Source organism: Herpailurus yagouaroundi, unplaced genomic scaffold (assembly GCF_014898765.1).
Source record: "Herpailurus yagouaroundi ecotype Mexico unplaced genomic scaffold, PumYag 28, whole genome shotgun sequence".
Taxonomy (NCBI): domain Eukaryota; kingdom Metazoa; phylum Chordata; class Mammalia; order Carnivora; family Felidae; genus Herpailurus; species Herpailurus yagouaroundi.
The window spans coordinates 163,022,385-163,047,223 of record NW_024412376.1 but is presented as its reverse complement, the minus strand read 5'-3'; the positions used below and the strand labels follow the sequence as shown (position 1 = coordinate 163,047,223).

The 24,839-nt window shown below is 52.2% G+C and overlaps 1 protein-coding gene and 1 long non-coding RNA gene across 3 annotated transcripts; one reads left to right on the top strand and one right to left on the bottom strand.

Annotated features, from left to right (window-relative positions):
* The first annotated feature begins 2,004 nt into the window (after positions 1 to 2,004).
* Positions 2,005 to 18,521, top strand: CYTL1 (cytokine like 1). Of its 2 annotated transcripts, XM_040488116.1 has the most exons (6): positions 2,005 to 2,009; positions 2,178 to 2,182; positions 14,792 to 14,958; positions 16,514 to 16,558; positions 16,691 to 16,819; positions 17,952 to 18,521. In XM_040488116.1, exons 3-6 carry the CDS (start codon positions 14,806 to 14,808, stop codon positions 18,033 to 18,035), a joined length of 411 nt encoding a protein of 136 aa, XP_040344050.1. In that variant the 5' UTR covers positions 2,005 to 2,009; positions 2,178 to 2,182; positions 14,792 to 14,805; the 3' UTR covers positions 18,036 to 18,521. The 2 variants fall into 2 exon arrangements, with proteins under 2 accessions (XP_040344050.1, XP_040344039.1); XM_040488105.1 differs by lacking the exons at positions 2,005 to 2,009; positions 2,178 to 2,182 and having other exon boundaries at positions 14,767 to 14,958.
* Positions 18,522 to 20,347: 1,826 nt separating this feature from the next.
* Positions 20,348 to 24,665, bottom strand: LOC121038562 (uncharacterized). Its single transcript, XR_005794399.1, has 3 exons — positions 24,501 to 24,665; positions 22,334 to 22,419; positions 20,348 to 22,060 (listed from the first exon to the last, which is right to left on the bottom strand). It is a non-coding gene; the product is annotated as an uncharacterized LOC121038562 (long non-coding RNA).
* Between the last annotated feature and the right edge of the window lie 174 nt (positions 24,666 to 24,839).

Genomic DNA, 24,839 nt, shown 5'->3' with positions numbered 1-24,839 from the left:
ATTACAGAATTTATCATGCTGTCTAGAATGTGCAGCCTTACACACTTGCCCCTGCACCACTAGCCTAAGTTCTTGAAGAGCATTTGCTTCTTCAATTCTTGAGACGGTAGATAAGATGGGGGGGGGTGGGGGTTGATGATGGACAGACCGTTATACCAGGTAGATCCTAAAGGTTGTGTACCCAGGTTTGGACAAGTTCCACAAAGCTACATGGTGTGGGTGAAGGAACAGACCTTATTGGAGAAAGAGAAACTTACAAAGCCAAGGTCAGCCCGGAGAGGTGACATCCTCAGAGAGGTGTGCTGAGCCAGGGTCCTCTACTGGGCAGCTGGACCGCGTCTCCCCTCCAATGGAAGGACCCTGACCTCCATGGCTCTTTTGTGCACAAGACAAGCAAAATGGCAACTCCTCCATGGTGGGGATAATGTCTTTGACCCTTTTTCACGTTCTGGGCTATGCCAGGCTCTGCGTGGGGTCCTAAGCAGCCGTCACACCTTGGCACATGGTGAGCCATCAAGATACTTTGTGTATTTGTGCAGTCATTCACTGTATATTCTTCAAGGTCTTACTACAGGCTGTTCGGGGGGGGGGGGGAAGAAAGCAGAACAAAATCTTCCTTCTTAGAGTTTACACTCTAAAGGCGAGGGTAGAAAATAGTCTTTTTGTTTGTTTTTGACAAACAAATCACGCTTATCACCCAGTTAAGCTGAAATAGACTGATCTAGGGATACAGTAACTACCCTCAATCAGAATCTAGTAAAAAAGAAGGTATCCCCTTCGGCCAAGACAAGCGGGGTTCCTTCACTGCCCCCCCCCCTCTTCAGAGGGCCTGCATATCACAGACACACTCTCAGCGTGTTAAAGAAGTTGCGGGGGACTCGGGATCTGGCACAGCATGCCGCAGTCCTAAACACGCAGCAGGCACCTGGAAACGCTTCTGGGCATCTCCAGCGTCGTCTCCTAAACACAAAGTGTGGCTGCACCCAAATGCTTCCAAGATTTGTAAGAGGCAGAGACCGCTTTGAAGTGTAAGGAGGATTGGAGCAGCCTAAGGATTTTGTCTCAAGAAAAGATAAATTAGTTAACGTGCGGACTCTCTGCTCTGGAGGGCACAACAAGATTCCTGTACAGCAAAGCAGTGTTTTCCTTCAGTGCGGGGTACCTTTTCCTTCCTTCCTTTTGGTTCCAAGAAGCAGACCCAGAAGCACTCATGCATCGGCCAGGACCGAGCCACAACTGGCCGGATGGTTCAGGAACATTTTGCATTATTAAAATTCATCTTACGCTTATAGCTGGGTATGTGTAAGAGTAGGTATAATTTGTTTGAAGGATGATCCAGATTCTTTATATTGGTGACTAGATGGGCATTGAACGCTTGAATTGCTACCTACCGAAAAGTTTCGTTTTATACACGTATTCAGTGAGATTTCATTACATTTTCAAGGTAATGAATCAATCTTGATTGACAAAATTTTTACTTAAAATTTTTATTCTTGGGGCGCCTGGGTGGCTCTGTAGGTTAAGCGTTCAACTCTTGATTCAGCTCAGGTCATGATTTCACGGTTCATGAGCTCGAGCCCCACGTCGAGCTCTGCGTTAATGGTGCAGAGCCTGCTTGGGATTCTCTCCCTTCCCCTCTGCCTGCCCCTCCCCTGCTCATGTGCTCTCTCTCTCTCTTAAATAAACATTTAAAAAATAATTTAAAAAAATAAAATAAAAATTTTATTCTTTCATTTAATGGACTTTCTGCCGTTTAGTTTTAATAGACAATTTTGAGAATTATAGGAGAAAAATAAAACTTTGAAAACATTCACGGAGAGTAATTTTTTAAAAATTTTACAGGGGCACCTGGGTGGCTCAGTCGGTTAAGCATCTGACTTCGGCTCAGGTCATGATCTCACGGTTCGTGGGTTCAAGCCCCGCCTCGGGCTCTGTGCTGACAGCTCAGAGCCTTGAGCCCACTTCAGATTCTGTGTCTCCTCCCCCTTCCACTCCCCCACTTGTGCTCTGTCTTGTTCTGTCTCTCAAAAACAAATACATGTTAAAAAAATAAAAGAAATGAAGAAATCATAAAAAATTACAATTACATGAATTTGTGTTTCTCACGCAAATACGTGGTAATTTTGTATACTTTGAATACAAATATTTTCAAAGATCCTTAGCTCAGTGAATATGAGTCCAAGTATCTTCTGGGAATGGCCAGCCCCTCTGCCCTGACTGGGGGGCCATAGGGAAGGTTGCTGAGAAGAATGATCACTGTTGGCCCATGAACTGGCCCGGGACACTCAGAGGCTTGTCACCCCCTCCCCTGTCCTTGAAATGTGGGTTCCTCTTGCTTTCCCTGCTCTGTTCCCAGAGGCTGCTCCAAGGATAAAGCTTTGACACAGTGATGCTGTGTTGAGAATACCTGCACGGTATATGTGACTGAACCTAGTTAAATAAACTTAAGATTTGATGGGTGGGTGCAGGGGTCCATTCGTCTTGCTGCTGCCCAAGACAAGCATCGTATGGAAGTTCCCCGGCTTATTAAAACGGCCGCCTACCGGGGCACCTGGGTGGCTCAGTCACTTAAGTGTCTGACTCTTGATTTTGGCTCAGGTCATGATCTCATGGTTCGTGGGTTCGAGCCCTGTGTCAGGCTCTAGGTTGACAGCATGGAACCTGCTTGGGATTCTCTCTCTCTCTCTCTCTCTCTCTCTGCCCCTCCCCTGCTCATGTTCTCCCTCTCTCTCTCTCCAAGTAAATAAATAAACATTAAAAAACAAAATCCTGCCACCTAAAACAAAACCTGGAGTGGCCCACCTCCTTCTTCCATCTGTCCCCGCCCTCCATGTTTCACATCACACGCGGGGAAATTCCCAAGAGGGTTGCAAGCCACCACGGACCCCTACCCACCCCCCGAGGCCCAGCTCAGCCATCTGGAAATGCCCCCGTTCTACTCCCCTACCCTGACAACGTGCAGACTTCCTCCTCTACCTGCCTGCAGCCGTGGGGACACCCCACAGTCAGGCCCAATGCACACAGGGAGCCTTGTCCCCTCTCCCTCCTGTCTGCCTGGCATGCTCTCACTGCTCTGGTCCCTACAAGGAACTGAGAACATTAGCCACCATTATCCCATTCATTGAGCAAGCATCGCATGCTGAGCATCATAAGAAGCTCGTTAAGAACATTCACGTGATTATTGTAACCGTCCTGTAAAAAGACTGCTTTCCCACCTTTAAGGTGTGAACAGCGTGACTCAGGAACCGGCTCACCCACCACTTCTCCGGTGAACAAGGGTGGTGACCCACCATGAAGTGGCCCCTGCTGGCTCCTGTAAATCAGATCAAGAGGGAAAGGCGTGTGGGGCTCGCAATCTGCTTGTGACATGAGGAGCTTTGCTCTGAAATCCCCGAGCTGGCGAGTGATGGAGACGAGGCTGTCGGGGTCCCGACCCCCCACCCCGTGCTCAGCCGCACACTCAGGTCTCTCCCCGGGGGCATCTGTAAAGGGAAGCAGAAGTTTTGAGAGGTCTATGGAAGTGCTCCTGGGACTCTATAACCGAATTCATGTCTAACCACAAAGGTGTGCGTTTAGCGTCAGTGGAAGGGGGCCACGGCTGGCCAGTGGGAAGAAAACTGACTCCAGCAGACAAAAAAGTTCACTACGCCCCATGCTTCCGAGCTTACTGTTAAGACTCCCGTGATGAGGCTGCAAAATGCGTCTAGAATCAGAGTCGGAGGATGGGGCCTGGGAGGAGAACCCAGGAGTCCCCTCTGGCGTCAGGTCAAGGGCAGCGGCCAACTCAAGAACCGGCTGAAGCAGTATGAGCCTAGGAGGACAGCTTTGCGTGTGTTTGAAGGATGGTTCGAGCAGGAAAATGTGAAGATCCCCCGGAGAACACCTGACACGACACCAAGTTGTTTTTCGGGGTGAGGATCAAGTTTTAGCAAGCGTCAGGGGAAACCAGGGCGACGTGGGTAGCGAAAACGAGAAAGCTGTGTGGGGAAGCCCCGTAGGGGCGTGGTGCTTCCGAAGGCTATTGGTAAAGCCTGTTCTGTTACTCGTTCTTCTTTGGCAGGGAGGGAGCACTTGGACCATTCCTGGGGTGAATCCCTGTATTGGGTGCTCAAAGAACCCAGCTGGGAGCAGCGTAGATGTGCTGGTACAGAATTGTAAACAAGAAAAGGTCCGTGACTTGCATTAGGACAGGTAAGTGCCCGAATCTAAGGGAGAACACAGCAGGTGGCTCGTCCTATTTAAAGTCAGAAAATGCCTTGTCAGGAAAAGGAGGATCCAGATGCCCAGGAGTCTGAGTCTGGTTGCCGGGAACGGCTTTCCAGGCACAGGAACAGCATGTCAGAAGCCCAGGTGTCAGAGGGAAAATGCTATCTTTGAGAGGTGTGTTTTATATACTTTTGATACCCATGTGTAAGAGAATAGTATAATGGGGCACCTGAGTGGCTCGGTCGGTTGACCATTCGACTTTTGCTCAGGTCATGATCTCACGGTTCGTGGGTTCGAGCCCCACATCGGGCTCTGCGCTGACAGCTCAGAGCCCGGAGCCTGCTTCGGATTCTGTGTCTCCCTCTCTCTCTGCCCCTCCCTCGCTCACACTTTGTCTCTGTCTCTCTCTCAAAAAAATAAGTAAACATTAAAAAATATTTTTTAAATAAGAGGATATTATTATAGTGCCCTCCGTAAGACTAATAATTTCCATACATTTTCTGGCTCCTCTCTCAACACACCAATTCCGGGGGCACCTAGGTGGCTCAGTCCATTCAGGGTCTGACTCTTGATTTCGGCTCAGGTCATGATCTTGCCGTGTGTGGGTTCGAGCCCCGCATCGGGCTCTGCGCTGTCAGCACGGAGCCTGCTTGGGATTCTCTCTCTCCCTCTCCCTCTGCCCCTCCCTCGCTCTCTCCCTCTCTTTCTCTCATAAATAAATGAAAAAAAAAAAAAAAAAGACCAACTCTGTAGTTGTAAGAGGCATGGTTGCTATGGAACAATTACCTACTGAACGAATGAATTAGCAACCAAACAAGAGTCTGACGCCCCAGCAAGATGAAATGCAATTAGGAAAAGCAACGTAAACAGTGCGAGATCTCCGTGACCGGTCTGGAAACATACTCCTCAATCTGCCTTTTTTGCCTTTTCCCGTCTTTGTTCCGAAACGTCTCGATGGTACAATTTTATAGCGTGCTTAGGGCCCTGACTCTCCTGTGCCACAGTGATTTTTTTCTCAATTCACAAAACACCCCGTGCCTTTTAGACGCCAGTGATGCGTAGACACCACGTGCAAATGAAGATAGTGCATAGACCACCCATAAAGAGCATCCGCTCTGGGATTCGGAAAGCCCGGGTTTTGTCAGCAGCTTACGGGTCACCACCAGCGCGACTTTGAGCCTCAGAGCTCTGACTGTCGACGGGGATCGGGTGCTCAGCTCTCAGGCGGGCTGTGGAGGGAGAAAGCCCCGGAGAAGCATCCAAAAGCCTCACACACGGCGTCTGGCCTCTTCCTTTCCTCGCGCTGTGCCCTGAGCAAGCCCCGCTCGCGGAGACGAGGGCCTCGTCGTGAAGGAAAAAGGGAACTATTCAAAAGAAAGAGGAAAAGGAGGAGGCGGGCATCCTTGACACGGCTCACCGGTGGGCTCGCCGTGCCAGCAGCCAGGAGGCTCAGCCAGTTTCTGAAATGGTTTCGAAGGGGCCGGAACGCTTTCCGCCCCAGAGCTGAGTTATGCTCACTCGCTTCCTGCCTGGGCCGTGTTGGCTGCGAGGCTTCCTGAAGGGAGACAGGCCAAAGCACTCAGAGAGCTTCCCGAGGGAGGAAGCCTGACTCCACAGAAGCTGGAGGCCCCGGGAACTGGACGGCAGAGGGGGTGTGGGGGCCCAGGCCCGGCTGGTGATGCAGGCTCCTGCTGGCGATGGGGACGCGGGACTCCAAGTGGCCTGCCACGTCGGGGCAGGGGTGGGGAGTGTGTGCACAATAAAGGGCATCGTGTATTCCTTCAGCGCCCCTGTATTTCCGGTCCTCCACTAGGCCCACGTCCTTGGCCGCTTCCTGGGGTGGAGACGGGTCCCAGCTGTATGCGTGTATTGCGTGCACACTGTGTTTCTGGAGCTGAAAGTCCCATAAATTATAACCGTGGCCAACCCACACTGCTTACTCTACGGCGGGCTAAGGGCTTGGCATAGTTGACCATTTAATCCTCTCTTAGCCCTGGAGGCCACCAGCGTTGTCCACAGGCAAGGAAACAGAGAGGTCGAGTCAGGTAGCCGGAGAGTAAAAGCCACGCGGGGCACAGAGCCCCCTCTGCGAGCCAGAAACGCGCCGGGCCCCCCAGTTCTAGCGTGTGAGCCCGGAGTCGGGCCCTCCGGTTTGCGTTCAAACCTCCAAATCAAGCGGGGCCTCTCAGAGAAACGCTGAGTGGTGGGTACCAGGAGCTGGGGGGGTGGGGGGTGGGAGGGCCCCCTGGGGGCTCGGAGCTGGAGTCTGGGCAGCTGGGAAAGTAAGTTCTGGAGGTGGATGGCCACACCACGGTGACAAACCGCCTAATACCCCTGACCCGCTCGCTTCAAAATGGTTAAAAGGGTAAAAAAAGTTACCTGAGGTAGATTTTACCACAATAGAAAAAGTTTTTTTTTTCACGGGTACAGGGGAATCTAGCGTAGCTCTAGAAATGTTCGCCGCATTGCACAGGCAATGGGTCCTCCTTCATTATAAAAAGAATCGTTAGCGATGGAAACTGAGGTATAGATTTTCCGTAGACCGGGAGCCCTCGATATAACCAGTTCCCTGTCTAGCTGAGTCAGTTCTGTTCATTTGTGTTGGGGGGTGGGGGGGATTGTGTTAAGTGAAGCATTCAGGGTCCTACCGACAAAACCACGGGGGAAAATCCAGGCCTCTGAAGGTAACACAACGTGCTCTCATACAATGTGCTGTCCTTTAGCAGCAAGGAATTTTCCAAGTGCTCTAGAGACAGCGTCTGGGGAGGGAGAGGACTCTTGAGGGAGCGTCCCCCATTGTGCCTGAATCCTCACGTCTGCCTCTGTGTGGGGGCTGAGGACACTGACAGCCAGGGGGTCAATCGCCTTGCAAGGCGGGGGACAGGAGCCTTACGGCCCGGCGCAGAGAGGCCCCTGGTGAGCAGTGAATCACCTCATTTGGAATGGAGAAAAATCCCGAACGTCACCTTAAATGAAGTCACCTCTCATTTCTCGAGGAAATCGAGGTTCCAGGATAGGGTGAGGGGCTGCCCCATGTCACACAGCTTGTTGGCATCTCAGTAGACAATCTTCTTCCTTCTTGCCTTTTCTCTGCCCCTCAACAAATATTTACCAAGGCCCTTCTATCGGGCGGTGGCGTAGGGAGGTGTGTAGGAACACGGATTCGAACCAGCCGGCAGACCACACGATTCATTCATTATGTGACCTTGGGCAAGTTGCTTAACCTCTCGCCTGCCAGTGTCTCATCCGTAACATGGGGATGTGACGATTCCAGAACTGGCCTCGCAGGATTCTTTTTTAAAAAAAAATTTTTTTTTCAACGTTTATTTATTTTTGGGACAGAGAGAGACAGAGCATGAACGGGGGAGGGGCAGAGAGAGAGGGAGACACAGAATCAGAAACAGGCTCCAGGCCCCGAGCCATCAGCCCAGAGCCCGACGCGGGGCTCGAACTCCCGGACCGCGAGATCGTGACCTGGCTGAAGTCGGTCGCTTAACCGACTGCGCCACCCAGGCGCCCCAGACCTCGCAGGATTCTTACGAGGATCGCCGTGGTGTCACGACGCCCTAACACGGGCACCGGGCGTTCAGCAAGCTCTGTAGCTGTCTGCTGTTGGTCGCTCCCGGGTCCCCACCGCCGGCACTGTGGGACGTGGGAGCCGACGGAAGAGTTGCATCAGCTTCGCGGTTTTGCCGAGGGTCACCCTCACATCTCCAAGCCTCCTGTCCGGGCCTGGGCTCCGCCTGGGGAATACAGACAGAACCAGCTCCGCTCGGGCCACCAGGAAGCCCGCGTCTGGCAAAGACGTTGACAGAAAAAGCATCGTAAGGCAGCCAGCAGGTGGGGGGGATATTACACGTGTGTTACTAAGTGAAAAATTATAACGCCCTACGAATTACCTTCAACAATAGTGTCCCGCTCAGCGTCTTTGCTTCCCGTTGCCGGGCAATAAATTCCCACAAAGTCGAAGGCTTAAAACAACACCTGTATTTATTAGCTCCCGGCTCAGGAGGACAGAGACGTCTGGGTGGAATCTGCTGGGATCTCTTCACTGGGTCTCACAGACAGGGACTCACATCTGGGGCCTCTGGGGAAGAAGGTGTCCCCAGGCTCATTCGGGTTATCGCCAGAACCCAAGTCCCTGTGGCTGTAGGTCTGAGCTTCCTGTTTGTTGTCTTTCACCCACGGCTGCCATCTCTCCTAGCGGCCACCACGTTCCTTCTCTGCCTTCAAACCAGCAATGCCAGATCCACTCCTTCCCACGCTTGGAACCTCTCTGACCTCCCCTTCGGCCACCAACCAGAGGACACTCCCTGCCTTCAGTGGGTTCATGTGATTGGATCGGTGCCGCCTGGGTAATCTTCCTTTTGATGAGCTCACAGTCTACTGGTTAGTCCCCTCCGGGACACTGACAAGACCTGTTTGGCCCTGTAACTCACCTAGCCACGGGAGTGACGCCTGGTCCTATGCCCAGGCTCTGCCCGGGCTCCAAGGGAGGGGGTCCCTAGGTGTCGCCGGGTTTCATCGTAGGATTCTGCCCACCCACCGCGGTCGGGCTGGGCCAGGTCTTGTGTGGTAACAAGCAAGCATTAGTCCACACCACGGTGGGCTGGGCTGCCGCCCTGGGTCCTCTCCACCTCGGGGTGAGCCTGAGAGAACAGCCACCGTCCATCTATGACTCGGGCGGTCCCACAGCAGAGAGGAAGTGTCACCCAGCATGGACCGGCTCCTAAAGCTCCTGCCTAGAAGTAAAGCCCATCACGTCCTCTCCTGTGCCAACGCACGCAGTAACTCACATGGCAACGCGCGACTTGAAGGGGGCAGGACGCTCAGTCCCAGCATGGGTCTGGGAGAGAGGAGCCTGGATGGATTTGGTGACCAGCACCCATGACAGCTGTAAGTAGTGAGTCATGGAGAGAGAGCAATGGTCGTGAGCATCGGCGCCGTGCTGGGCACTCGGGTCGGGACTGTGTCAGCCAGAACGTTCCATCTGCGAGACGGAGACGAAGCCTCACTGGAGCCAGAGGTAGCAAAACCCAATACTTGGTCCGTAGCCGGAAATGAGCCCGGGCAGCTCACAGAGTCCACCCAGGAATTGCAGGACTCTGCCTCTGGAACCGGATCAGGGATGTAGCTCCGTCCAGACTTTTCCTCCGTCCACCTGCCCGCTCTGCTCACGCACATTCTAGCCACACCTGCCCCTCCGGCGGAGACCCCGGCCCCAGGGCGGGAGACACAGCTGCCTCGGCCACAGTGGAAACTTCGGTGGGATGAGAGAGAGGCTCTCTCCCCGTCCCCGCCCATCGAGCCCAGGGAAGCACGTGGGTCCCGTGCCCACCACCCGTGCCCATCACCAGCGCCAGAGCGGCGAGGTAGGAGCTGGCCCAAGACGGAGAGAAAGAGCAAGGTCGATCTAAGCAGCAAAGAAAGGAAAGATAAAGAAAAAGAACAGCCCGGCCCCCACAGCCACCCCAGCTGCTTCATGTTTATTTAATCTTCACGGAAACTCGGCAGTAAATGTTATAAATCCCACGCGTCAGAGGCAGACGAGGGATGACAAGATTTGCACACATAATGCCATTTGTTCACATCATTGCAGAAGTGAGACTGAAAGTCTGAATTACTCCAAAGCCTCTGCTCTTTCCGCTAAGCCAACCGGGACTCTCCTCAAAAGACTCCTCCTGAGTCCCTGCTGCGTAAACAGGCCCGGGGAAAACATTTGGGAGAACTTGTCCGGTACACTGGATCCCATTAAAATTTGATTCCATGTCTTGGAGGCTTATAGAGGGGTCTGTTGTCTAAAACATGGGATTCTTTTTATACTCACTGCCCAAAAGCCAAGCCCTGCCTTAGTGTTTGTCTTCATTCCTTCACTCGGGACCATGCGGGCCAACTTTCCTCTCGGGTTTGCCAAGATCACCAGTAACGCGCTCAAAAACACATCACCTAAACAGGGGGACAAGTGTTGCTTTTAATAAAGGAAAACTGAGATCAACAGGAACGCTGGGGGTAACGTTCTGGCTAGTCGTTCAACCTACCCCCACCTCAAATACCTCCTGGCTGTCACTGCCGGGTCAGGGCAGCACGGGCGTCCCCGGATCCTGGCTTCTGACCTCAGAATGCAGGCAGGCAGCGCGGAGACCCAGAGGTGGCCCCTTTGCCAGAGAAGTGGCCTCCAACGCTAGCCTCTGAAGTTAGCATCTCAGACTCTGTTTTCTGAAGAAGGTGTCCCTGGGCACTTCCTTTTGGACGCGAGGCAACGGGGATTTGAGAAGGGCCACGGCCATTTCAACCTTGGCTGCCGTCGCAGACACAGGACAGGAACATAGGGAACATTCGGGAAAGGTGCGATTCTGCATCGGAGCCAAGTAACAAGGGGGCAGGAAAACAGCGAGTTGGCTCAGGAATCTCCCATCAGCCCTGGGGCCAGGAACAGAGAGCATTCCCCTGGTTATTACCTGCGTCACTTATCGGAATCTGCCAGTCTGAACAGCGAGAAGGAAAAGGTTACATCCTTTTTATCTAGAAGTCCTAAAAAAGGAGCCCTGGGCTCTCAAGGTGCTAGGTCACAAGACAAGCAAGGGCAGGGTCGGCTACCAGCTCCAGCCTTTCTTTAGTAGTCAGGGGCAGACGTTACATCTCTGGACAGGGATGACATACCATGTGTCCCGCACTCTATCGGCAGCCACTTTGTGACCACACGGGGGCCTGGCTTCAGGATGGAACAGACAATATGCGTGTCAGGAAAGGTTTAACCAAAGAGGCAGAAGAAAGACATAGTAAGGGATTCACTATAAAGAGTTGGCTGACACACTTGTGGAGGCCAGACAAGAAAGTCCAAAAGGAGTAGGGCAGGCCATCAGGAAAGGCAAAGAGGAACTCACAGGATGGGCCGAGGCTGCTCCACAGGCAGAAATTGTTCTTCTTCAGGAAAGTTCTTCTTCGTTTTCCATTCGACTCTTGATATCATTCAACTGATTGAATCAGGGCCACCCAGAATATCTCGGACGATGTCCCTTCCTTAAAGCCGACTGATTAGGGACGTTAATCACATCCACATATATCTTCACGGAGACACCTGGTTTTGTGCTTGACTGAATAACCGGGAACAGTAGCCTCAAGAAGCTGGCCCATCAGAAGGCCATCATAGCGTGGAATAGGGAGGCAGGAAAAGACGATTTCTTAATGATGTCATTGAGTCCCTAGATCAAACCATTCCCGAGCTCCATGCTACCATTGCACTTTCCAGGTACACTTTCCAGAAATTTAGCCTTTGGCTTCTCAAGCTGTGTCTTCTGTCACATGCCACCTACAGTCCTAACTGACCCAAGAGGGACCCAAAATAAGGAGGTGACAGCCTCATTTTGATCAAACGTCTCAAGAAGGGCTGCTCCAGTCTGCGTCCCAGATGGTATGAAACCCAGTGACACACACCAGGGTGAATAAAGGGGTGGTCGTCTCCACTTGGAGGAAGATGTTTACTGAACATGTGCTCCGTGTTGGCCCCAGGCCCCATGCTGTGGACATAAAGACACAGTGGACAGTTGCTCTGCCCATGGGGGATGGGTAAGCAGACAGACAGCAGCCAGAGAGGACAATGCCGTGGCAGAGCAGGGGAGGGTGATGGGTCTGGGGGAGATGGTCGGGCAGAGGGGACCCAGTCCAGCCTCTGTGGGTCAAGGCAGGCTTCCTGGAGAAAGCGGCACTTCAGCTGTGAATGGAAGGGCGAGAAGTAGCAAACCCGGGACACTAGGTGAGGGAACGGTGTTCCAAGAAGAGGGAACAGCATATTTGAAAGTTAAAGGCCACTTGGGTATGGTGACTACAGACCCTTGCGACTACTAATGCTGTGTGGTTCGGAGTAAGTCACTCGGCTTCTCTGGGCCTCGGTGCCCTCAAATGACGATGGTAAAATACATACACTGACATTTGCCCTGGCCTCAGAGCAAGGCAGCACTTCCAGAGTGAGTTATCATCATCGCCACCAGGAAGAGACTGGAGAGGAGGCCGGAGACCTCAGACGGTCTTCCAGGCCTCGGGGAACCAGGGGAGCCCTTGAAACGGGCTGGCAAGAGAGGATTTCTGCTCCAGGCAGAAAGACGTTAATCATGATGCGATTGTGGGAAAGGATCCGGAAGCCACTTCCGCGGGAGACGTTTGCTCTGAAAGAGAGCCGACTCTGTCTGGAGGGTCAAGGATGGGTGCTTGAGCACAGACTGAAGAACAGGGGTGGCCTTAGGATCGGGACAGGGCTGTTCTGCAGAAGAAGGGAAAGCTGTGTTAAGCCAAAGATGGGAGCACAGGGGGGTCGTCACAACTCACCTTCACCTTGGGGAAAATCTGCATCGGCCAGAGCTGCCCCGAGCCTGGAGAGTGGCCCCAGCAGGCAATGAGTTCCCCATCCAGGGAGGTATGCAAGCAGGCTCTGGAGGCGCACTTGACAGGAAGGGGGCGAAGGTGAGCTCAGCATCTGGAGCTCAGGGTGCAGGAGAAGCTTCTGATCTGCCCGAGGGGCCCCATGCACAACCGCTCGCTCACCGCGTCCCGAGTGAGACAAGGCCGGATCTCCTAGCGACATGTTTATCTGGACTTCAAACGCACTGACGACTCCTGTTTTCCAGCACACCATCCTCTCCATCTGAATGGTCCAAGGACTTGTTTGGGTGCCTGGGCTTGTTTTTCTTCCCTGCTCTGAATCTGAAGCTCATTCGATGGAACCATCCAGAAGCCCTGGAGCCTTTCAAAGCAGGCCTGGCGTCCCTGGCTGGGCCGGCTGGTCTGCCAGGGAGGCCCACGCCGTAGGCACTCCATGCGGGGAGTGAGGGACTCCTTCATCCAGAAGAAAACCACCTCTCTGTTTGCTGCCCGCCCAGCTCCAAACCCACACAGTCCCATCCAGTCCGGGAGGGTGCCCAAGAGACTGTCCCCAGGTCATGTCGATAAAAGTGTTGAGAGAATCCACTCTCACTTGCAAAACAGGAAGGCGTGGCTGTGATCCCAGCCCAGGGCTTTCACACCAGAAAGCTAGGTAAACAAGACCTCGGGCCTGGAAGGGACAGGGGTGGCGCTACTCTGTGTGTGGACAGAGGATGTGCGGTACCGGTCAGGATGGGATTTCTCGGGGCAGATGCCGCAGGGAGAGGCGGGGCGGGACACCACACTCCTTTGTACCCTCCCTTGCAGCCCGAGAGCCCTGGGAGACCTACAGACACAGGCCCGGGTTCCTCATGAGCCTTGTGACCTCAACTGGTTTCATGTCCCCCGAGACCTCTGCTTCTTCGTCTGGGAAATGGGAATGGCCCCACCCACTTGAGGGACTTTCCGCGGGGCTCATGGCACTCGTGACAACAGAAACGGTGTGCAGTGATGCTCGGTGTCGAGTAGGTACCTTCCTCTCTGTGACGACTCCTCTCCTTGCCTGTTCTCTGGTCCCCCTTGGGCAGCCCAAGGGCCCCAAGTGCATCTCTGACCGCGAGGATCTTGCTTCTCGCCGGAGGACAGGGCACAAAGCCCCGCCTCGACCCATTTGCTTCCAGCTTTCCCACCTCGGGCCAGTTGCTGGAATCCTTTGAGCCTCAGTTTTCCCACCTGGAAGAAGGGACTGTTTTCGGCGCCCGCGCCCCCACAGGGACACTCGTGTGCGTAGAGACAGTGACATTAGCTCAGCCGGTGACACTAGGTCTGTGTCCTTTATTCCTCACCGTGGGCCTCTGAGCTAGGCGCTCCTGTCACCCTCACTTCACAGACAATGAGAGGGAGGCAAGAGCCAAAACACCTGCCCGAGGGCATCACCGGAAGTGGGCCCCTCTCTGAGGGGAGAGCTCATCCTTAACTGGGTCTCCGTACAGGAGCGTCACCCGTAGAGCCTTGTCACTAAAGGAGCCCCTGCACATTCAGAGAAACCACGCTTCCCGAGGGTCTGCTCTGTACCGAGGCCTGGGCCAGGGGCTTGAAGTGCTCCCGGCTTGGGGGTGCTCACACATCCCCCCAACCACAGGTACGGGAAGAGCCCGTCTTGCAGACGCAGAGGCGCAGCCACTCCAAGGGTAAGTGACCCCCTAGGCTTCCTCTGGGCAGTCAGTGGTGGGTGGACACATCGACCCCGGGCTGCCTGACCCCAAGCCCCTGCATCACTGGTGCTCAATCCCTCACCTCCGGCCCCTCTCCCCTCCCCCCCCGGCTCTGCTCTGGTTTAACAACAGGGTCCCCACCCCAACTGCAGAGCCCGAATGCCCACCCGTCACCCCGTCACCCCGAGCGAAACTCCGTCCTTGTCTTCCTGTGCTCCCCCACCCCCTCACCAACCGGCCCTGCCTTTTCAGGAGCGCCCCTGCCAGCAGAGAAGGTGTGGGAGAGGAAGGGCCCCCCCACCCCCATCCTTTCCAGGTGTCCCCAGGCGGGCTGCTCCTCTCACAAGGCGGTGGGGGGTGGGGGGGGCTTCAGGTCTGAAAGGATCCAGTGTCCAGGGCCAGGTGGGCGTGCTCCATGGCCTTGGCGGGGGCCCACAGGAAGCGGAGGAGGTGTGGAGGACCACCCCCAAGCCGCCGCTTAAAGGGGCGCCTGCCGGCCACAGGGGCGCAGGGAGGCTGCCTTAGCACCATGACGCCCGGGCTGCTCCCACTGCTGCTGCTGCTGCTTCTGGCCGGACCCCCCGCGGCACAGCCCGCTCCCCCGACCTGCTACTCCAGGATGCTGAGCCTGAGCCGGGAGGTCACTGGGGACGCCCAGCGCCTGCAGGCCATGGAGCCCTCGGTGAGTCCCCACCTGCCCTCCGCCCCGCCAGGAGGCTCCGTGCAGACCCAGTCTCCCAAAACGTGCCTTTGGGCCAGGAAAACACACACACACACACACACACACACACGCTCTTTTTCTTTTCTTTTCTGGTCCATGTTTATCTCAAGGGTTTGCATTTTATTCCCATCCTACTAAGTAAGATAACAATGGTTTGCATCTCTTGTGTTTTGACTAGAAGGGAAATCTATCCGAGACCTCACAAGGTCTTTGTTTGTAAGTTGCCAGCAACAATGACAGGATCTGTTGTAAAATGAAATAAAAGCTCCCCAAGGAGCCTAGAGCTCCGGAGTTGAGGAGGAACACAGAACTAAGCTCATTGCCCTCACCGAGCCTGGAGATGGTGAGTGTGGGCTGAGGGGGTGACCCCCAGAACGGGTCCCTGCTGCAGGACCCTGGGCAAAGCGCTCGGCCCCTGAATCTCAGTGTGCTGGGCTGTAGAGGGGAGGGGGGGGCGGGTAGAGAGCCCGCCACCCTCTTCGGGGCGATGCGAGGGTAAAGGCGTGAATGAGACAGGCTTGCGCAGTGCGCGGGGCGGGGGTCGCCCCGGGAACGTTAGTGCTGTTATCACTGCTGTTTCAACAGGCAGACCCAGGGCACGGTGGGGGCAGGAGGTTCCAGAAGAGCTGCCCAGAGCTAGAACCCGGGCCCCCTGACCGCTTGTCCGGTAGAGAAACAAATGAAACCTCATTAAGAGCTTTGAAAAAATATAAAGTGTCTCTTCACCCCGCGTAAACACTTCAAACAAAATGTAGTGTTTCTCAGATGTGGGATTATGATACCCTGACACCTTTTTTATTTTATTATTTTATTTTATTTTATTTTAAAACTTAATGTGAATTTTTTCCCTAGTTATAAAAAGCATATATAGTAGATCCCCCCTCATCCGTGGATTTGCTTTGTGGGGTTTCAGTTACCTGCGGTCAACCGCGGTCAGCCGCGGCCCCAGAGCAGACGATCCCCCTTCTGACGTATGGTCAGAGGGTCAGTCTATTCTAGTATGTTGCTATCATTGTTCTTTCATTAGTAGTAACTGTTAATCTCTCACTGAGCCTAATTTATAAATTAAACTTTATCTGGGCTCGTAACTTATGTATTGGAAAACAAATATGATCTATAGGGTTCAGTACTATTTACGGTTTTGTGCACCCACAGGGGTCTTGGCATATATCTCCCACGTCTAAGTGGGGCCGGGGGGGAATACTGTGCTTTATAGAACAGTTGGAAAAAGCACAAAGGACAGAGAAGAAAATAAATATCACTTGCCATTCTACCACTAGCGGTAACAACTGCCATAACATTCTCGTGGATAGTATTACAGCTTTCTGACCATGCATAGGTAATCAAACCCATGCGTGTGTGTGTGTGTGTGTGTGTGTGTGTGTGTGTGTAAAATCAGATCAAGGAAGGTGTGTATGGGGTTGTATGGCTGTTGGGAGGGTGGCAGGGAGCCTTCTGTGACCAGCCGATGTTGTGTGCCCGTGGGCATCATGGTAACCCGTATCCCTTCCCGCAGGAGGCGTGTGTGAGGTACCTGCCCAGGCTATACCTGGATATACACGTAAGAGGGTCTTCCTGCCTGGGGGAGGCATGGGATGGGGAGAGAGCCGTGCAGAAGGGCGCAGGGGTGCGCAACTTCTGTCCCTCTGGCTGCTGACGCCTCCGTGACCCTACCCCTGCTGTCCGTTCCCAGAACTACTGCGTGCTGGCCAAGCTGCGGGACTTTGTGGCTTCGCCCCAGTGCTGGAAAGTGGCCCAGGTGGATGCCTTGAAGGACAAAGTGCGGAAACTGTACACCATCATGAACTCCTTCTGCAGGAGAGTAGGTGCCGCTACTGAAAATTCCTTCTCTGCCTGTGATCAGCCAAGATGCTCAGCCCAGGGCTCGTAGGAGAGGAGGGCGGGGGGCGGGGGTGCTCCGGAGATGAGGAGAAAGGAGGAGAAACGTTTATGGGGTGCTTTCAGTTCACAAAGCCCTTCCTCTACCATCGTCACCCTTGGTAAGTGACGGGCACTCAGGACAAGGCCGTCCCCTCCACGAGTCACAGTGGTGTGGGGACAACATCCAGGGCCGTATGCTAAACCTATGAGACAGACTCAGCCAGGAGCCCAATGGGGCAGGGAAGGGAAGAGAAGGCTATGAATTCGGGGAGCTCCGAGCACTGGGGTCAGAGGAGACTTTCCAGAAGAGGGGCTTCAGATGCTCCGTGATAGGAGGCTTCTGGTAGGAGAGGGGAAGGAGGCAGAAAAATGCAGAAAACGTAGAACACCAAAGCCTGAGCACTAGACGTAGAAAGCAGAGTCGTGTGATCCCCGGGGGCACAGGCTTCCGCATCAGACAGACCTGAGCTCGGGTCCGGCTTCCTGCTTCCCAGATGGGAGCCACTCGTCCCTGCTCTCAGCCACACATTCCCCATTTGTGAACCAGAGACGCAATGATGCCCACCTCACGCCATCATTGGAAGGATACTGGTAGTAACGACTCCCCGACCATGGGTGCGGGTCGCTGTAGGAACTCCACTGGTCCTAAGACGTTAGCGAAGTGATCACTCAGAGAATTCCTAGCACCAGGCCTGGGCCCAGGGTAAGTTCTCAGGATACATGATTAGCTATTTGGTTCCATTTGTTTGTTCGTGAATCAAAGATTTGCCATGGATTCCCTCCCCACTCCCATTTCCGTCCTCATTCCCCTCTGCCCTTGGTCTGTGGGGTGGGGTGGGGGAAGACAGGGAGAAGATACAATTATAATACAGGATTATTTATATTTCTAATGCAGTATGATATCACGTTCTTTGGGAGCGTGAAGACGTGGCCGGTTCTCCTCGGGAGAATAAGGGACGGAAGTTTTCACACAAAAAGAAATAGCCGAACAGCCTTTGAAGATAACCTATCGTCATGCATGAGCTCTGGGGCCACATTCGGTAACATTCTTGCTCCTTGCACATCTTTTTCAGGATTTGGTGTTCCTCTCTGATGACTGCGATGCCTTGGAATACCCAGTCCCAGTGACCACGGTCCTGCCAGGCCATCAGAGATAGGACAATCCAGAAAGAGAGCCCAAGGGGACCACAGTTATGTCAGCTGCCCAGACTCGGTGGGCTAAAGCCATGCGCCCTGGCAGGTCTCTCTGTCACTATAGTATAAGAAACTGTCACGTCTCTCCACCTGCTGGAAAGCAAGGTGCGTGCGCCTCCCCCAGAACCTACCTTGAAGACAGAAGTCTTGCTTTCATTTCCACCTGGTTTTGTCTTGGCCGGATGGTTAGATGCACAAGGATGTGTATTTGATCACTGAGAAGGAAAGGGGAAACCAGCTTCTCTTGTATGAACATCTAGATTGAGAGCAGGCAAAACAGTAGCTTTGTATTACTGCTTTAATGTAGTACCAGTAACATTTTTCCTTCTTGATAGGTTTCTGCGTACATGTAGCCAATCTTCTATTTCTTACCCTCTCCCACCATCAACTTTCATTTTTAAAGAAATTTCACTGCCAAATAAAGTGTATCTGCAAGGCTCATAATCACATAGTGCTGATGGGAACCACTTTTTCTTTGAAAGGTGATGAAAATCAAATAGACACTGTCTTCACCGGGAGAAACACGTGTCCTGCAGTATTTGTCCAAGGTGGACATGGAGTTGTTTATTTCGCGGACTTTCTAAAAGTTGCCGCTCTTCGCGAGGTGCACTGTTCTCCCTCTTCCCATCAAGCATAGTGTTTCTGGGTCTGTTTCAATCCACCTGCATGAATGTCTGTCCTTAAAGCATTGAGACATGCCCACCATATATATTTGGGGGCAGACTGTACCTTGTATCATACCCACAGGTAGTGCAATGTCTGGCACTTATCACAAACACCAGGTCACTGGGTCCTTGATGCCTGCACCAGCAAGAAAGATAAACACGTGAGATTACACGAGACTCAAAAGCTTCTGCACAGCACCGGAAACCAGCAACAAAATGAAAGGCACTTATGGGATTGGGAGAAGATGTTGGCAAACCATGTATCTGATAAGGGGTTAATATTCAAACTGAGGAAGGGACTTCTGTAACTCAATGGCAAAACAAAAACAAAAACAAAACGCGAACAAGTGATCCAATTTCAAAAATGGACAAGGGACCTGAATAGACACTTCTCCAAAGGAGACATAAAATGGCCAAAACGAACCTGAAAATATGCTCACCATCACGAGTTATCAGGGAAATTCAACTCAAAACCACAAGGAGACATCACCTCATACCTCTTAGGGTGGTTTTTACCAAAAAGACAACAGGGAAGGATTGGTGGGGATGTAGAGAAAGCAGAACCTTGTACACTGTCGGTGGGAGCGTAAATGGGTGCAGCCATTAGGGAAAACAGTATGGAGGTTCCTAAAAAAATTAAAAGTAGACCTACCAGGTGACCCAGCAATCCCAGGATATATAGCTGAAAGAAACAAAATCAATATCTTGAAGAGATATCTACACCATGCTGACTACAGCAAATTCACCATAGCCAAGATATGGAAACAACCTAAGTGTCCATCCATGGATGAATGCCTGAAAATGTGATGTGTATATGTATGTATATGTATACACACACACACACACACACACACACACACACACACTGAAATACTATCCAGCCATGAGAAAGGAAGGAAACTTTCCATTTGCAGCAACATGGGTAGACCTTGACTTGAGGGCATTAGGCTAAGAGAAATTAACCAGATAGACAAAGACAAATACTGTGTGATCTCACTTATATGTGAACTTTTTTGGGAAAGGGGGAGCCTGAATTCATAGATAGAGTAGAATGGTAGTTACCAGGCCCTGGGGCCAGGGGGTAGATGGGGGAGATGTTGGTACAAGGCTTCAGTTACAAGATGAATGAGCTCTGGGGAATCTAATGCACAGCCTAGTGACCCTAGTTAATAATACTATATTGCATACTTGAACTTCGCTAAGAGTAGACTTAAGTATTCACACACACACACACACACACACACACACACAAAGTAATTCTGTCAGGTGATGGATGTGTTAATTAGCTGAATTGTAAATATTTTACAAAGTATAACAGATATCAAATCACCATATTATATATTTTATTTTATTTTTATTTAGACAAGAAGTCTGAGCGATGGCACAGAGTACTAGCAACAGGGCTTGAACAAAGCAGGGATTTTTCACTGTATTTATTTATTTATTTGGAAGAGAGTGAGAGGGAGCAGGGGAGAGGAGCAGAGGGAGAGAGAGAGAATCCCAAGCAGGCTCCATGCTGAGTGGGACTCGATCCCACAACCCTGAGATCATGACCTGGGCCAAAACTGAGAGTCAGATGTTGGACTGACTGAGCCACCCAGGCGCCCCTCTATCTTATATATTTTAAATACATAGTTTTATTTGTCAGTTACACCTCAATAAAGCTGAAGAAACAAAACAAAAGAAACAAAATCCACTTTCCTTACAAGGACACCAATTATTGGATTAGGGCCCACCATAGTGGAGGATAACCTCATCTTAATTTGACAATATCTGTAAGACCCTGTTTCCAAATAAGGTCACAGTCACACATTTGAGGGGTTAGGGCCTCAACGTGTATCTTTGAGAGATAGGTTTCAACCTACGATAACCATTCTTTTAAGAGAGAACCCCTTCACAGAAGAAAATCATGCAACTATCTCCCTGTCACCACCGCCACCATCTACCACTTCCTGACAGATACCCAGTATTGATGCATGGCGCCATGCACCCTGCACACGCTTACCAGCTGAACCTTCACAACGATGTCACCCCTGGTTGGGTGTCATCCACCCAGATTTACAGCGGAGGAAACACACTCAGGTTCAAAGGTGATGTGATTTCCCCTGACAGCTGGCAAGTGGTGACGGAGGCATTCCAGACAAATAGCCAAGTGCTAGAAGCCTTCATTTCATGGCTCTACTAACCCTTTGCTATTTCTAAGTAGCAAAATAAGCCGTTGAAGACAAGGACTAATTTACGCATTTCAGACATTCATTTGTTTGCTTATGTCTTCAATATTTACCGAGTGCTTATTTATAAACTCAGCAAATATTGAGATGAAAAGTAAAGAATTCTTCCCCTTTGATTAGCAGAGGAGACCTTTTCAAAATCTAGGAAGATGGCAGAGAAAAGAGTAAATAATTCTGCCTGAGATGGGGCAGAAAGGTTTCTGTAGGGTTCAGAAAGTAAGCAGGCTCTTGAAATGTGACTGGGAGCTTGTTACGCGGAAAGAAAGACGTAGCACAGCCAAAGGCAAGAATGGAGTTGGAGTCAGATGGTTCCAACCCCGACGTGTGGTTGGGGAAGACGAGAAGTCAAGCCGAAGACGCTGTGGGGTCAGAATAGAAATGACTTTCATTACGGGGAGGTCTTCCAGGGACACTTCGGCGGGGTGTCTATCCCACACCAGTTGTATAACCAGGGTCACGTAAGGAGAATTCCTTTCAAGGCGGAGAGACTGGAACCCAGTGGTTGGGAGTTATCAACTCCAGAAGGGATCCTTTTGCTTTGGATTTCAAAAATAGCAAATCAAGGACACTGCTACTCCCACTGTGCACCAGCCCAACGCCAAGCCAGATGTTAGGGCACCATCCTTCTCCTTCTTCCTCCACAGCCAACTGGTCAACCCGATCTTCTCCGCATCTCTTGACTTCTCCATTTCCTCTTTACCACCTCCGCATCAGTTCAGAACCTTCTAAGAACACGACACGCAGCCTTTGCTCAAGACTCAGACCGCTGTCGGGTCTCATCCATTATGGGCTCTTTGGGTCCCAGGTCAGAGTCTGGCTGTCACTGGCCCTTTCCCCTGAGGCTTCCCCATCAGAAGAGATGTTTTTCCTCATGGACTTGTTAATGGTTATGGCTGTGAAAGGAGATTCTGAATGGAGTAAGCATGGCTCGGAGAATCACCCAAAATAGAGTCGGGAGGGAGTCGGGAGGACATTGAGGAAGCAGGGCGTATTCTCCTCTCCTGTTTGAATTCTCGGAACACCGCGAACTTTTGACTTTGGTCAGTCGCAAGCTCCACCACCTCCTGGAACGCATCCTTCTACTTTGGACGCCTGCTAGCCAAAAAGTCCAACGTGTGCTAGATGGTCAGTTTAAAGACTGCCAGCACCAATCATAATTCTTGCAAAACAACTTATGTAACCTTGTGGGTATTGCCTTCCTAAGCCCGCACTACCCCCTCATGGCAGCACACTTGCCGTGTCTGTTGACTCTCTCTCCTGGATTGCAATCCCTAAAACCCCAAATAAATGCTTCTGGTTGTTTTACAGCCTCAACATCTTGGTGGACAGAGCCCGTGTGCTGTTTCCTCAACTGACTTCACTCACCTGGGGAAACAAAGCAGAGCTGCTCCTGTGTTGGCTGTGTGTCAGTAGGCAGTTTGCTCAGCCTCTTTGTGCCTCGGTTTTCCCATCTGTGAAATGGGAATGACGTTAATAAAACCTTCATAGGCTTGTTTAGGGGATAATGCGAATTCACGCTTTCAAAGCGCTTATCTGGCCCCTGGTAAGGTTTCTACTTACTTCTAATTAGCTCTAATAGCATCAAAAGCAAATACAGGGGCACCTGGGTGGCTCAGTCAGCTAAGCATCTGACTTTGGCTTGGGTCATGATCTCATGGCTTGTGAGTTTGAGCCCCGAGTCGGGCTCTGTGCTAACAGTGTGGATCCTGCTTGGGATTCTCTCTCTCTCCCTCTCTCTGTCCCCCCCCCCACTCGCTCTCTCTCTCTCTCTCTCTCTCAGAAATAAACTTTATTTCTCCCCCACTCGCTCTTACTCTCTCTCTCTCTCTCTCTCAGAAATAAACTTTAAAAAAAAGCAAATATAGTCGCTGCTTAAGAACTTACGAACTTCTGAAACAATTTTAGAAACGTAAAAACTGACGAACTTTCGCTCATCAGAGTACTTTGCAGTGCAAAAGTCTGAGTACTCCCTCTCCCGAGAAGAAACCACAGTTTCTGATGAGCCCTTCTCCTAGCCCCCCTCCCAGACCACACCAGTGATGTCCTGACTTCCCCCTCCCTACCTCCAAGTCCCTCCGCCACAAGCCAGAGTGGTGTTTATGAAGTACAAAACCTACTTCCATTATTCTGGGTGCCCCCCCAGGGGCCCCGCATAAGGTACTCCTGATCCCGATCTTCTCTGGCCTCACCCACTGCTCTTCTGCACCACCCCCCGGTACACACACGCGCCGCGCGCGCGCGCACACACACGTTTCCTTAGGTTTTGCGCCTCAGCCTTTCCCAAATGCTGCAAATCTTTTCAGATGCTGAGCTGTCTTGCAAACCTGTAGAATTCTTCCATCCACTCAAGTGCAACTTCTATGAAGCCCTGGTTGGAAGGAGCAACTCGTTTCCGCACGACATCTCGCCCGTGCAATTATTTTATGCTTTTACATTCATCACGATCGCCATCAGGCTCCAGCCAGTTGCCCACTTCCTCCTCCTTGCCGTGCTTTCCTTACTTAGGAGCCCGGGACCCCGCCCCCGGGTTCTCTTCCCTCCCACCTCACCGGCCCCCTCTCCCCTCTCCTCCTCTTTACTCTGAGGCTGTGAGATCCAGACTCAGCCCCCATCCTTCCCTCTCCTTCGTCTGCTCTCACTATCTTGGGGACCATCCTGGTGTCACGGCTGTAGATGCCATCTTTACACTGGAACCAAGAAGCCTGGAGTCAAATTTGGCCCTTCTCTGTCTCACTTAATCGGCATCCGATGCATCAAAACTCCCGCTCTCTCTGACTTCCAAATAGACCCAGAATCTGACCACTTCCACTTCTAGCAGCCTGGCCCCGAGTCACTCCCATTTATGTCCTATCGCAATAGCTGCTTCCACCCAATAGCCTCATCGAGCTTCTTCTTGGCACGTCGGCCAGAGTGGTCCATTAAAATGCAAGTGGCCTGACACCCTTCTTCCGCTCCGGACCCCTCGCTGGCTCCCCATTTCACTCGGAGTAAAGGCCGAAGTCCTGACAAAGGTCACGGGACCCTTCATCAGCTGCCCCCACCCCCCTCCGTTGTCTCTCTGGCCTCATCTCCCCTCTGCCAGCGTGGCCTTCAAATGACTTGCGGGCTTTCAATTTGTCCTCACCTTCCTGGCCTCAGCTGGAAAACAGTCAGAGTGCCCGCCCCAGAAGACAGTGCTGAGGACTCAGTAAAGTAAGTCACGTAAAGTGCTGAGCACAATCCTGACATTTAGCAAATGCTCAGCAATGCAGCTGTGATTACTATTATCCTCACTTTCATCCTGGTCATGATGAACATCACATCCTAGGGGGAAGGGGGGTTGGTACAGGCGCAAACTGTGGAGCGCTTCTCCCTTCCATCGACATGCCTTCTGATTCTGCACGTTCACCTGTGATTTATTGTCCCCCCCCCCCCCGCCCCGACCCCATTGTCTTTGCACTACCTGAACAAGCAAATCTGAGCAGGTAACGCACCCACGGACAGCTCATCAGCGGTTCCCCACCGCCTTTGGGATAAAATCCAGGTTTCTTACCTCTAATTCATTCCTTGAACGTTGCGGTCTGACTTCTCACCATCACACCCACAGAACCACTCCTATAAAGCACCCATGGGGCTCCTGGGTGGCTCCGCTGGTTAAGCACCCCGACTTCGGCGCAGGTCACGATCTCGCGGTCCGTGAGTTCGAGCCCCGCGTCGGGCTCTGTGCTGACAGCTCGGAGCCTGGAGGCTGCTTCGGATTCTGTGTCTCCCTCTCTCTCTGCCCCTCCCCTGCTTGCACTCTGTCTCTCTCTCTCTCTCTGTCTCAAAAAATAAATAAACACTAAAAAAATTTAAAACATCTGTGAGCTCCATGCTGTCAAATCCAAGGTCA